This window comes from Notolepis coatsorum (genome assembly GCF_963971535.1).
Source record: "Notolepis coatsorum genome assembly, chromosome: 1".
NCBI lineage: Eukaryota > Metazoa > Chordata > Actinopteri > Aulopiformes > Paralepididae > Notolepis > Notolepis coatsorum.
The window spans coordinates 88,395,424-88,410,981 of NC_140165.1; the positions used below are offsets into that span (position 1 = coordinate 88,395,424).

The 15,558-nt window shown below is 41.1% G+C and overlaps 1 protein-coding gene across 1 annotated transcript in view; it reads right to left on the reverse strand.

Moving 5' to 3' along the window:
* Positions 1–15,028, reverse strand: part of rbm46 (RNA binding motif protein 46) — a gene marked incomplete at both ends in the record, with an annotated part of 171,389 nt that extends 156,361 nt beyond the window's left edge. Inside the window, one exon of the mRNA XM_084330037.1 lies at positions 14,881–15,028. Within this exon, the coding sequence (XP_084186163.1) occupies positions 14,881–15,028 (148 nt within the window). The remainder of the gene's footprint in view (positions 1–14,880) is intronic.
* Between the last annotated feature and the right edge of the window lie 530 nt (positions 15,029–15,558).

Here is a 15,558-nt window from a genome sequence, read left to right on the forward strand (position 1 = left end):
TGTGGTCAGTTAGTAGTACAATTCTAATACACACTTAGAAACAATGGAACTGAAAATATTAACACATTGGTTGCCAGCCGGATATGACGATTTATCGCTTGGATGCCAGGACGTTAATCAATGGGAGGACACGCACATTTGCGAGCAATTAAACTATATCTTAAATTAAATGTGTCTAATACACCCGTCTCTTATCAATGACTTGCTTGCAGTCAACATGTACGAAACGGATTGTTTTTTCATCAGTACATTTCCGTTTTATACCGTTTTGAATACGAGTATAGTTTTGGAGATTTGAGAATTCCAGAAAAACCCGCGAAAATAGCCATTTACTGGAATACACAAAACACATTGTCATTTTTCGGCCTATTTATGAATCGTTTTCAAATAAACGCTAGATTATCGAGAGTATTTGTGTTCTTATGCACGATACAAAAGCGCCACACACGTTGTGAAATCTGTGAAAAACAACTCTGATTAACCCAAAACTGGTAACATATATTCCTTACCTCAGATCAGATGTTCTGCATAAAGATTAATCCAATTCCTGATCGCCATTCCAAATATTGATCGCGTTTATTGATCCAACGTTATAGTCCGAAACGCATAATCCAAGCTGCTTCCAGCCTCGCCAGTGAATCTGGTAACACGACACTGCTTGCCAGAGATAGGAAAATCCTGGACCGGAGTATTTCTCTGATGCACTTTTTCACTCAATCCAATCCAATGATGTGCATTACCATCCGGGAGACGATAGGGGGGGGTATTTGCCCTTTTCAAGCTCAGAGCCATTCCCAATGATAATGTCAGGCTGGACGGATGAAAAATGAATGGATATCGCTAATAAAAGAAATAACGATTAAATAACGAGAAATCTTGTTATTGGCAACCAATGCATGGCGGTCAATAACGAGATCTCTCGTTGTTAGCAACCAATGTGTTAATGTGCGACACTGCTGGACCAGGGATCGGCAACGTGCGGCTCTTAGCCACTCTGCTGTGGCTCCCTGTTACTAAAAAGAAAAATGATCAAATAAGTAAGATTATTTATTATTTTTTTTTAACATCTCTTATTTTGGAGATCGAGGTCATACTGTGACACTGAAATGAAAAAAATATTTCGTCAACTAAAATATTTCATCAACTAAAATATACGTCACCCCGCGCCTCTCCCTGTCGTCTGCAAGTTTCCGACCCCCCAGTAAGCTAACCATGGATAAATCCAAACAAAGACAAGTCAGAAGAAAATAGAGGGTTTAATTCAGCGTGGACAGATTAATTTGCTTTCACGACTAACGATGCAGGCTTACCTGTATGCCTGATATGTGGTGAGAAAAAAAAATACTTTTTATTTTATAAATTGTCCACAAATAAGGGAAGGACTCAAATAGGGCTGCATAGTTCTGTGTTTTATTTCAAAGTAGGTCTACAGATGCCAGTCTTTTTTCAAAGTAGACTACTTTTTATTTGATACATTTTCCACAAATAAGGAAAGGACTCAAATAGAGCTGCATAGTTCTGTGTTTTATTTCAAAGTAGGTCTACAAATGCCAGTATTTTTTTCAAAGTGGACTACTTTTTATTTGATAAATGTTCCACAAATAAGGGAAGGACTCAAATATACCTGCATAGTTCAGGGTTTTATTTCAAAGTAGGTCTACAGATGCCAGTGTTTTGTCTCCTCTTCTGTGTTTTATTTAAAAGTAGGTCTACACAGCCAGTCTTTTTTCTCCTCTTCATAAGGAGCCGGTGGGTGGGGATCGGACGTTGTGGACAGCGACTCCTACAGATCGGTTGGTGCGCCTGTACAGCAGAATCAGGAAGCAACGGGGGCAGCGTGAGCCTCCCACGCGTTACTCCTTTACGATGAATTGAAAATGGGGGACCCTGATGTAAACAAGACGAAAGTCTTTCTCTGGTCTGCATCCCCTTAACAATTGTATGTATTGAGCTGTACTGTACTGTACCCATTCTGCAATCTGTTAATAAAGTTTTCATTCATTCATTCATTCATAAGAGTTTGAGGTTTTCCTTTGTTATAACAGGTAAAAACAGCAATACAATGTCAAAAAAATTATTTGTTTTTTTTATAATTCCATGAATGCAACAAAATGTGTGCTATAAGTATAAAGTATAATAAATCGCAAATTACTTTGGGTATGCAATCGTCAGGCGTCTTATGCTAAATGTGGGGTATGCTTGAGGATAACTATATATAAAATGTTATACTGTGTTATCTTCATTTTAAGGGTAAATTGGTTTTGCGGCTCCAGATTAATTTAATTTTGTGGGAGGGGGGAACATTGCTCTTTTGATAGTAAAGGTTGCTGACCCCTGTGCTGGACGAACAATACCACTGACCCTTGGCCGCCAGAGGTGGACCCCTCCTGCTGACTTGTTGTACACAATTTGTAAGTCGCTTTGGATAAAAGCATCAGCTAAATGACTAAATACAAATATAAATGTGTTAGGCCTAATGTATTTTTTTTAGTGCTGTCAATAGATTAAAAGAAATTAACTAATTCATCTCACAATTTTCTGTAATTAATCTAGATTCATCTAGATTAAACATAGCATTTTTCTACTTAAAACCGAAGCTTGTAACAGATATTTACTTGAGTAAAATCATGGAATTAATGTAAAATCAACACAAAGAAAGTATATTTAGATTCAAAGACTATTTTAATAGCTTTCTTTGAATAGTTTCTCTCCTGTGAAATACAAATGTTCAACAAAACCATCAACATTGGGCGGCTAAGTGACGCAGTGGGCAAGGCGCTCGCCACTAACGCAGGAGATGCTGGGTTCGAGCCCAGCGCTCTGCATTGCTTCCGGCTTGGCTGGTCGTTCATACTAATACAATTGGCAGTATTAGGGGGTGGGAAAGCCGGTGGGTGGGGATCGGACGTTGTGGACAGCGACTCCTACAGATCGGTTGGTGCGCCTGTACAGCAGAATCAGGAAGCAACGGGGGCAGCGTGAGCCTCCCACGCGTTACTCCTCGCCGCTGAGAGAACGCGCTGTACAGGTGAAAAGATGCGACAGCTGCCTCCTCGTGTACCAGAGGGGACACGTGATGCAAGGCTTGGTCCACATTGCAGCCGACCAGTGGGAGGCATGGTCTAACAACGTTCGAGACAGGGGAGGGTAGATTTGGATAATACGAAATTGGGATGGGGAAAAAAAATAGAAAATGGGGGAGAAAAGGTAGATCAAAAAAAGACCACCTCCTAGTTGAGACTCAGCCCCCCTCCAAACCACCTCCTAGTTGAGACTCAGTCCCCCTCCAGACCACCTCCTAGTTGAGACTCAGTCCCCCTCCAGACCACCTCCTAGTTGAGACTCAGCCCCCCTCCAGACCAGCCCCTAGTTGACTCAGCCCCCCTCCAAACCGCCTCCTAGTTGAGACTCAGCCCCCCTCCAGACCACCTCCTAGCTGAGACTCAGCCCCCCTCCAGACCACCTCCTAGCTGAGACTCAGCCCCCCTCCAGACCAGCCCCTAGTTGAGACTCAGCCCCCCTCCAGACCACCTCCTAGCTGACTCATCCCCCCTCCAGACCAGCCCCTAGTTGAGACTCAGCCCCCCTCCAGACCACCTCCTAGCTGACTCAGCACCATCTTGTTTGAGCCCTGAATTGCAGGCTCAGCCATTATATCCAAATCCCTGTTTGAATTTTCAACCCATTACCTTTAGTTATTGTTATGGAGTTAATTGGTTGTTGTGCCTCGTTAGTCTTTCCTGTGCACTGGGGAACACAGATTGTTCACAAAATCTAAAACAGATTCAATATAAATAAACGAATACATTTGAAAAAGAAAATGCAATAATGTCTGTGTTGGGTGGAGTCGTGGGATGATTAAATTAATTGGATTCCCAAATTAATCATTGATATATTATCCACAGCCAGGAACCGCTTCCGAGGCACTCCCCCACTCCCCATGACACCAGGTGGACTGAATAAAAAGGTATTTAATTATCAAAACATGGGGCCCTGGAGGAAGATGGGATGAAGGAGAGGAAAAGGAGGCAGGAGACTGAATGAATGGAGCAGAACGGGTAATAGAAAATTAATGTACAGAATGAAGGAAGAATGTTCCATTATCTCTCTAACTCGAACACTAACACACACACACAACAGTGGCTCAGGTGGTAGAGCGGTCGCTTGGTAATCGGAAGGTTCCCGGTTCGATTACCTGGCTCCTCCCGGCAGCGCGTGCCTAAGTGTCCTTGAGCAAGACACTTAACCCCCTAACAGGTTGGCAGGCACCTTGCATGGTTATATAAATGCAATCCATTTACTATTTACATACATACCAGGGTTTCCACTGGGTGACTTCACATGCAGGTTTCAGAGTGGGCTTTTCACACACACTCACCACCAGAGCCAAAGAGCTCAGTCAGTCAGTCAACTAGAGCAGGGCTGTACAGGGTTGTACAATCGAAATGAAACTCTGTGAAGATGAAAATGAATGTGGCCTATTGCATCGCCAAATAAGAACTTCCTTTCAATAAATTTAAGCCGCAAATTTTGCTCTGCAAGAAGAACGGAGCGGATATCAGTCCATCTTATGACAACCACGTCCGATGTGGAGAGATGATGGAGACCATAGCCGATTAAATTAAGTCGGACCTGGCAGTGATGATTGACGGGGACAGGGACATGCATTATGGTGAGTAGCCCACTATTAGGAAGTTTTTCAATACTTAAATACTGGCTAATTAAATTTCCCTCCAGGGATCAATAAAGTATCAATCTATCTATCTAATAACGAGACAATATGCAAATAAGGTCATACTAATAATTGTCACGGATCCCCGTATATAAAAGTGGCTTGCAACTTACTGCTGGTAAAATCCCTGTTTATTTCTCGTTTTGCATAGTATTACATTCATCTTCTATAAACAATCAGGGGTAGGTTGTTCTATAAGCCAATTGGCTTCAAACCTATCCTTTTCGCTTGTTTATTTGTAAACATTCGAAATAAAGAATTCATTCATTCATTCAATCAAAGTCCCAGCGTAAGAGATATGGCCTCATACGGGTCCATTAAAGCTTTTTGATTAGCGTCTTTCATTCGAGCTAGATTCTTCCTTGAACTGAACATTTCACTGTCAAAAGCGCAAACGTAAACACGTTTGTGTCGCAACTAGGGATGCCCCGATCACGTTTTTTGCCACCGATACCGATCGTCTATGAGCCATATCGGCCGATACCGATCGTTTTTGGTTTTATAAAAAAATAAAATAATTAAATATATAATTTTTTTTTATATATATATTATATAATTATACTTGTAGTTGTATTATCTGCGAGACATCGCCACCACGCAACAAGTCAAAATGCTCGCTATCTGCAAACAGCTCCACTGTCTGTGTGTATACTCTGCTTTGGTCAAATCACATTCAGCATGCCCTCAGCTAGCCCCTTTCGTGACTGCGATGCAAGCCAGGGGCTCGAATACGCATCGAATCAATGTTATAAGACATTGATATCAGGAGCTATCGGTAGCTACTAGGGATGCACCGAAAATTATCGGCCGAAAATGGTTAAAAAGGCTCTTTCGGCTTTCGGCCGAAAGGGTTTTAGCACCGAAAATATATGACTGAAAGTCAAATAACGTGTTGTTGTGATGACGTCATCAAAACGCGACTACAGACATACCGGTAGCATGCGCAACATGTAACGTGAGCAGCTTGGCAGCTCTTCCTGCATTCTACAGCCTGTGATAACTAACTCCTCTTGGGAGTAGGGATGCCCCCCGAAACCCGGTTCTAAACTAAATTAGAAAAAAACGGAGTATTGATCAGCTCCGACGTTAACGGTACTGCTATCAGTAGTCTAGGAGCGGATTAGCTACGGAGCTAACAGTGTACCATCCATCTGCGACGCAACGGTGGCAGCAACAGTGGACACTGAGTAATGTTAACGTTATGACGAGTTCATACTACACTACACGTATGAACTCGACATAACGTTAACGTTACTCCGTTTAAATGAAGTGTTTAATTAGCAGCAATCTGTTGTTGAAAATGTATTATCGTTAAACCGGAAATGGAAATGCGAGGACAGGAAGTCGTCATCAATCGTTGTAGTCTTTTAGTCTTAACAGTCTGGAATTAATGTATGCATTCAAAAGTGCTGAATAAATGTTTTATGGGCCCATAATAGTGATTATTAATATTATTTAAGTTAAGTTTAGCCATAATCATGTCTTTTGCCATAATCAGGTAGCTAAAAAATATATATATTATATATATATATATATATATATATATATATATATATATATATATATTATATTAATCATTTTCGGCCTTTCGGCATTCGGTTTTCGGCCAACTGTTTCCTATTTTCGGTATCGGTTTCGGCCAAGAATTTCCCATTCGGTGCATCCCTAGTAGCTACTGCTAGCCGGCTAGATAACGTTAAGACAACACCTCAGTGAACTATTTAGTTTACTGGGACATTTCATTTAAACAGTGAGCTAACGTGAGCTAACGTTAGCTACCTAGCTAACGGAGGTATCATGCACTCGACTATTGCTGGAGCATTTGTTGATATCAGGAGCTATCAGTAGCTAGCCGGCTAGATAACGTTAAGACAACGCCTCAGTGAACTATTTAGTTTACTGGGACATTCCATTTAAACAGTGAGCTAACGTGAGCTAACGTTAGCTACCTAGCTAACGGAGGTATCATGCACTCGACTATTGCTGGAGCATTTGTTGATATCAGGAGCTATCAGTAGCTAGCCAGCTAGATAACGTTAGACCAGGGGTGGGCAATTATTTTTCCCAGGGGGCCGAATGAGCAACTGAAAATATTCCAATAAATTCCAAACTCAATTATGCATAATATACATTTTATTTCTATATAAAAAGCAGTAAATGGCATTGTTTTGACCCCTGGTAAGAGTGTATGTTATTATTTGGCAATTAAAAGGTGAGGTTAGCTTTCAAAAATATAATTTATTCAAATAGAATTTATTTCCAAAATGATAAACAAAATGTGAAACATTAATAATAAAGGGCATTTTGAGTTTCATATACTATTGAAACAATGATTTTCTTAGCTTTCTAAAAACATCACATCATCTTATAGCAAAAATAAACAAGACATGTCACTGAACTGTGTAAAGAAAAGTGTCCCAGTTTTGTAGCCTTTTTTACTTTACATGCCTATATTAAACATTTAATGTTTTCAGAACTGTGCAAAAAAAAGAAAAAAAATATCAAGTGTCCCATTTCACTTGTTATATTTCCACATTTTAGTGTTCTTCAGTTCTTTTTTTTCATTCAGTGTGAGAAATCCAGTCTCTGTTGAGCTTTAACAAGTCCATCAAAGTCAGGTTGCATGTCTGAGGTGGCGATGCGAAGCACAGCTGCCAGATGTTCATCAGTGAGAGAGGATCTGTACCTGGACTTGGTAAACGTCATGACTGAGAATGTCTGTTCACATATGTAGGTGGATCCAAAGAGAACCAACATCTTCTGAGCATGTCTCCTCATGTTTGGAAAGTTCTCCTCCTTGAGAGCAGAGTAGAACTCTAGCAGTGATGCTGACTTAAAGTGCTCTTTTAGTAGTGAATCAGACTGCAGGTCAATGAGTTCAAGCTGAACAACTATCAACACTGCAGGTAAAGGGAGAGGAAACCAGCTGCATTGCATCCTCAACCTTTTTGAAATCTTGAAAACGCCTTGAAAATTCATCATGCAGTGCTCCCAACTAGTGTTGTCAAAAATATCGAAATATCGATACATATTTGAATATTTAAAATGGTTTCGATACTCATTTCCCGAAGTATCGATACTTTATGCAGTACCGATACCAGCTGGCTTGCTCCCGCAAGTTGTTGACAGACAGACGCGCTGCCAGAGCACGCTTGCCCTTCCGCCTCCTCCTCAGAGACCGGCAACAGACACAAGCTGCTGCAGCCTCCTCCCCCTCACAGCCGGGAGCCCTGTCTTCAGTTTGTAAACAAAGCTAACGGAGTAACGTCAAGCCGAGCCCACCCACACTACACCAGTACATGCATGAACTCGACACAACTACCCCGTTTCCAACGTTAGGTCGAGCGGAGCCCATCCTACACTAGTACACGCATGAACTCGACACAACGTTACCCCGCCTCCATGAAGTGTCCAATTAGCAGCAATGTTGTTGAAAATGTAACGTTAATAAATGCTCCGAGCATAGCTCCGGAGAAATCTCCCTCTCTCTCTCTCTCAAGTACCCTTGTTTTCGGGTCATAACTAGAAAGGTGCGCTCAGTAGACCTCAAATCTCCAGCAGCCACTCTCTCTTTCTCTTTCTCTTTCTCTCTCTCTCTCTCTCTCTCTGATCTAAAGATAAACAAAGGGTTTTAAAAGTGTTATATTTATCTTCTCTTATAGTACCAGAGAGAAGCTGAGGAGAATCAACCAGCAACAAAAGCTAAATTAGCTTAAAAAAATATATATATATATATTTTTTGGTATCGAAATGGTATCGAAGTATCGATACTTTTCAAGGTATCGTATCGAAGTCGAAATTCCAGTATCGTGACAACACTACTCCCAACATGGATGAGTACCTGTGCCGGTGATCAGCTGATGGTTTGACTTCTTTCAGGGTTTTCATGTGTTTGAGATTGTTGCTGCCTAGTTGCCTTGAATTGATACCGGTACCCAACCGTACCTTTTTTCTGTACTTTAGTCTCTAAAAATGTAATCTACCTACCTCGCTGTGAGTACAGAACTAATGTTGCAGCGATGCACAGTTGTTTAACTTGGTTACTTGTCAAACATAAATTACTCTGCTCACTCCTTGTATTCACTAGGAATATTCTTGTTACAAAGATCCCCTCAATTTTATATAACAATTTATCTATAAGTCTTGACAGACACAACCATTCCACCAGACATGCTTCTGCACGAGGTTTTACACTTCCAAAAGTGAGGTTGAATGCAATGAAGCGAACGGTCATGTTCCGTGGTATGCAGGAATGGAACTCTCTTCCCAGACATGTTAAGCAGGAGAATAGTAAATGTCATTTCAAAATCGTGGTAAAACAACATTTTCAACCAAAGAAATTGACATTCCCTAATAGATTGTGTGTACGTAAATGAAAATGTATGTGTCTGATAAAGGGATAGGTATATATGGATGAAAAGGCATGTGTCTGATAGGGATATATTATTAAAATATTGTATAATTGGCTGATATGAACATAGATAATGTATGTAAAAGCTAAATAGTATATTATGCTGTATTGTATTATAAATGAATTATGAGTAGGTATTATTGTATTGTATTATGAATTCATAAGGCGTATATATTGTTATATTGTATTATGAATTTGATTAGGGTTTTTATTGTTGTTTTAATTGTCTGTATAACATGTAAATGTTGTGAGTGTATAAGTCTGTAACTGTATTTTATGTGTTATGGACCCCAGGAAGAATAGCCCCAGCACTGCTGTGGCTAATGGGGATCCAAATAAACTTAAACTTAAACCTCAGTTGTGAAAAAAAAAATCCAAACTTCAAATAACCACACTTTCGACCGTTTTCGGCTTGCCCCGACTGCTTTGTTGTTGAATCAAGTAAAATCCTAGGTAAGCGTATATTGTGCGTGTGAACGTTGACATGAAAAGAAAAAAGTAAAATACATATATATATATATATATAAAATATTATTTAAAAAGAAAATATATTATTATCATGTAATCTTTCGCGGGCCGGTCAGAATCATCCCGCGGGCCGTACAATGCCCAGGTCTGCGTTAGACAATGCCTCATGTATTAAACTAAAAGTCAATACCGTAAATTAGGGCTGGGCGATATAACGATAACGATAAATATCGCGATATATTTTAATAATCGATATCGAATATCAAAATAAAAAAAAAATCGAAAAATCGTTTTTTTTTTATTATTATTATTATTTTTAATTTTTAATTTTTATTACCTGCAACAGGGCAGTTTTAAAACCAGAGACAGTGGACAGACTTGTCTTTCTTGCCTGCAACTTAAAGTAATGGCGTTGCTTGTCCAAATGACAATACTGACCAAATTCAGATTTATTTTTCTCTTGTCCATTTATTTTGTTTGCTTTCTAATTTAAAATACATTTTGAAACCGTCTGTACACAGTAGGCTATGTGTGCTAGCAGAACTAGACTCCAGTCTTACTAATAATAACAAATTCCGCGGTCAATATAAGTCTCTGTGATACTTTCTGTACACAACACAACAAGGTGCACTACCCTACCCTGTTTATTTTTCGTCATTATTATATTCAGAGTTAATTATATTGTTTACACTGTCTTTCTTCTAATATCACTGTACATCACTTCTGAATGATTATGAAATGCGCGAGGCAGATTCACTTCTGAATGATTATGAAATGCGCGAGGCAGATTCACTTCTGAATGATTATGAAATGCGCGAGGCAGTCACTGTACATCACTTCTGAATGATTATGAAATGCGCGAGGCAGATTCACTTCTGAATGATTATGAAATGCGCAAGGCAGATTCACTTCTGAATGATTATGAAATGCGCGAGGCAGTCACTGTACATCACTTCTGAATGATTATGAAATGCGCGAGGCAGTCACTGTACATCACTTCTGAATGATTATGAAATGCGCGAGGCAGATTCACTTCTGAATGATTATGAAATGCGCGAGGCAGTCACTGTACATCACTTCTGAATGATTATGAAATGCGCGAGGCAGATTCACTTCTGAATGATTATGAAATGCGCGAGGCAGTCACTGTACATCACTTCTGAATGATTATGAAATGCGCGAGGCAGATTCACTTCTGAATGATTATGAAATGCGCAAGGCAGATTCACTTCTGAATGATTATGAAATGCGCGAGGCAGTCACTGTACATCACTTCTGAATGATTATGAAATGCGCGAGGCAGTCACTGTACATCACTTCTGAATGATTATGAAATGCGCGAGGCAGATTCACTTCTGAATGATTATGAAATGCGCGAGGCAGTCACTGTACATCACTTCTGAATGATTATGAAATGCGCGAGGCAGATTCACTTCTGAATGATTATGAAATGCGCGAGGCAGTCACTGTACATCACTTCTGAATGATTATGAAATGCGCGAGGCAGATTCACTTCTGAATGATTATGAAATGCGCAAGGCAGATTCACTTCTGAATGATTATGAAATGCGCGAGGCAGTCACTGTACATCACTTCTGAATGATTATGAAATGCGCGAGGCAGTCACTGACTGTACATCACTTCTGAATGATTATGAAATGCGCGAGGCAGATTCACTTCTGAATGATTATGAAATGCGCGAGGCAGTCACTGTACATCACTTCTGAATGATTATGAAATGCGCGAGGCAGATTCACTCGTCACTGTACATCACTTCTGAAGTATAAACAAACTAGCTGACTGAACTAGAAAGCGTAACGTTATTATGTTATTTCGTGTTTTTAACAACCAACTACCAGATTCAGTCGTCACTGTACATCACTTCTGAAGTACAAACTATACTGCTGTGACGATTTTGAATATCTTAACATGTATTTAGAGCACCTGGGGAGCCTCATGGTGGTCAATTACTACGGAAATGTTGTGTCTTACTAATAATAACTAATTCCGCGGTCAATATAAGTCTCTGTGATACTTTCTGAATATGATTTGGGAATGGGCAGGGTTATATTAGAAGAAAGACAGTGTAAACAATATAATTAACTCTGAATATAATAATGAGGAAAAATAAACGGGGTAGGGTAGTGCACCTTGTTGTGTTGTGTATCCTGTTTATTTTTCGTCATTATTATATTCAGAGTTAATTATATTGTTTACACTGTCTTTCTTCTAATATAACCCTGCCCATTCCCAAATCATATTCAGAAAGTATCACAGAGACCGCGGAATTAGTTATTATAGATGTATGTTCCAGGCTGCAATTTTGAATCTGAGAGAGCTCTGGTCAACGAAGCCGTCGCCGTTCGCGACCTCCATGTTTTGGGGCTATTCATCAGAAAACTCGGATCCCGATTCGGCTCCCATCCGTCGGGCAAGAACTGGCGGTTTTCAGCCTCTCTCTCTGGAGCTTAACGGAGTTTCGAGTTTGGGATTCACCGTGTTGAATGGGGCGTCTGAACTAAGCAAGGACCTCATGCGCATGCGCGGCGAAGAATGCGGAAGCGCCCTTGCACTCTTCCGCTGTCATTAAGCAACACGCCATTGGGCCACGGCTCTCTGACGCCTTATTTTCTGGGTCCCGGCCTGAAAAGTTTGGGAACCCCTGCTCTAAGCCATCCTAGGTAGTCAAAGTGGGGAGGGGTGAGGTGGGTTCTAGGAGTACGGTCAAGTAGTAGTCTGACTAGTTTGTTTTGTGATGTTTGTAATCTTGTTTTAGCGCCTTTGAGGTGCTTTGGTACCATGAGGTGCAAGCATAGTCGTAGTACCCTTGAATGAGTGCTCCTGCCAGAGTCTTCAGGGTATTCTTGTTTACCAGAGTAGGGCTGCCGCGGTATTGATTTTTTCCTTACCGCACAAATTAGTGAAGCCATTGAAACCGCTGCGGTAACCGCAAAGTTTTTTTTTTTTTTTATGTAATGTTAAAATAATTTTTTCCTAAATAAACTTTTCGAATGCATTTATTTCTGTGGTAGTCTATTCTTTATAGCCTCTAGTCTAACGTTAAATGTCTATCTTTATTCCCGTGTTGTCATTAAAAAGAATGACTTTGCAGCAGGAATATTGGTTGAAAACAGCTGGCTGTTCAGCCTGTTCTTGAAACTGCTGGTCGCGAGTCCGACTCGCGGTAGCTAACGTTAATCAAACGCTTGGTTCAATAACCAACTAGGAATTAATTGACTGTCCTATCTATCTGCATAACAGATAATAACATCATGGAATCGTTTGATCAACCCAGTGGCCAGCGAATTAACACCAGCTAAAGCAACTGCGCTCAGCACACGCACACGCACACAAAATATGGCATATCTACTGCTCCAGAACAGAACCAGAACTGACCTGTCCTCGCTAACCGTGACCACTCCGTCTTCTTTCGGGATCAAAACGGCAGCATTTACGGCATCCGAATGCCCTTCGATTGGGTTTCGCTACAAGATCCATGTTTTTAGCAGATTCAAAGCGAAAACTTTCCGTAGCAGCAACACAAGTTCTGGGGTTCAATCAGAATGTTAACTGCGCAACTGCGAGTGGAAACTTTCTAACACATGGCGTGAAGAAAATAGGCTATACACAACTATAATTATTATTATAAAAAATTAAATTAAATAAAAAAACAGCCGGTGATGCGGTAATCAGCTTGACTCTGCGGTGGGCGTGACGTGATGGCGATATCGCGATAATGCGGTAACCGCGGCAGCCCTACCAGAGAGGAGATCCGGTACAAGAATCTAGTTTGTTGGTTGACTTTTTTGATTACATTGGATGCCATTTTGTCACAGGAAAGATTTGGATGGAACCCAGGTATGTAATTTCATCTTTCCTTGTGACAATATTGTCACCCACTGTAACTGAGAAGCCGTCGGTCTTGCTGAGTTTGTTATTTGATCCGAAGAGAATGGACTGTTTTACCCAGGTGTAATGGTAGTTTGTTATCAGCGAGCCAGGTGCAGATTCTGCAGAGTTCTGAGCTGAGGGTTTTTTCAACCTGTAACTTGTTCTTGTCAGAGACCAGTAGGGCTGAGTCGTCCGCAAACAAGAACAAGTTGCAGTCACAAGCTGATGACATGTAATTTGCATAAATTAGGAACAGTAGCGGTAGTATGCTTCCTTGTGGAACACCACAGCTAACTGTGAGGGGGGGGGGGATAGATTACCGGCGTTTACCTGCACCATCTGTTCTATCCCCTCCACGTCTAGTTTTTTACCAACCCATTTCCATTTCCAGTTCCTCGTTCGCGTTCTGCGATCTGATTGGCCACTGACGTTTCTGGTGCGATCTGATTGGCCACTGACGTTTCTGGTCATGTGACATGTGCGCCCAATCGCGTGACGCCTGTGTCTTTGCCCATTTCCGCCTCGAACAGCATGCAAACGACCTAACGCCTAGTTTATCACTGGTTAAGCTTAGGCGACTCTTTCAAAGTTGGTTAAGGTTAGAGTTTGGAATCAGGGCTGGCGTTCTATCGCCCTGCTCTAAGACAAACTCTAACCTTAACCAACTTCGAAAGAGTGCCTAAGCTTAACCGGTGAAAGAAACAGGCGTCACACGACCAGAAACGTCAGTGGCCAATCAGATCGCAGAACGGGTTGGTAAAAAACTTCACGCATCCCCTCCAGGTAGGATTGCATCCAGCTCACTGATAAGACTATCAAAACCAATTGCTTTTTTAGCTTGTCAATCAGAATGGAGTGATTGACAGTGTCGAAGGCCTTTTGTAGGTCCAGCATGACCATGCCGCAGTATTTGCCAGCGTCCACCTCTTGTTTAATGTGGTCGTTCAAATAGAGAAGGCATGTGTCAGTGGAGTGGGATATTCTGAAGCCAGATTGGAATTCGTAGATTAGATTTTTTTCCGCTAGGTACTTTTCGTTTTTTGAGTACCTCATCTGTTGTTACCATTTCAAGTTTGAAGTCGTCTTTGCGGACCCCTAGGTAGAAGGCTAGAATGTACTATGTGTTCTACCCCCATGATATTGATGAACTGCACTACGTGTGGTTGGTTTTGTTAAGAGACGTTTTATACTTGTGTTATAATATTTTGGCCTGTGCTACTATCAACCATCTACTTCTGTAGCACCAGTGCTATGTGCAAAAAAAGTTTAAGTACAGTACTTACTGTAGAGTAAGTAAAACAGCTGCCTTTCGTAGTGAGGCTACCCATTTGTTTATATGTACACACCAACTCCCTCTCTCTCCCTCACACAAACACACCTGGCGGTGGTCCACCGAACTTCCTCTGTCCGTTCTCCTGCACCATGCTGTAGCCCGTCTTCTCCATCAGCACCAGCAGCGACGCCTCAACGCGGCTGTCTTCGCATAGCACCGCCATGGCCGGCTCGCGCTCCGACACAATCTGCATCGTCATTGATTGATTGATTGACAACTTTAACAGATTGCAGAATTGGTACAGTACAGTACAGCTCAAAAGATACAATTGTCAAGGGGATGCAGACCAGAGAAAGACTTTCGTCTTGTTTACATCAGGGTCCCCCATTTTCAATTCATCATAACGTATATGACACACACGACATACAGATACAGTACTGCTACATCTATACATTTATGACATACCAGATTTGCAAATACAGTACTGTTTGTGATACAAAGTGTCCAGAAAAGAGTGTATATACATTTGACGTAGAAACTGTACATTGGAGGAGGTTGGGTAGGTGGGGGAGGGTACACGACATGTCTTTACGTTACACATTAACTTAAGTATTAATTTACAAGCACCGGTTTTAGCATTTCCTGGTTAGGGTTAAAATTAAACAGCCACCGACTTTATATAGTTAGCCGACTAGTTTGAGTGGGCGGGAAATTAGTTAACCTAGCATAGATGTTAGCCGATACTAGTTAAGCTAGCAAGCAGGTGGTCACGTTGTAACTTGT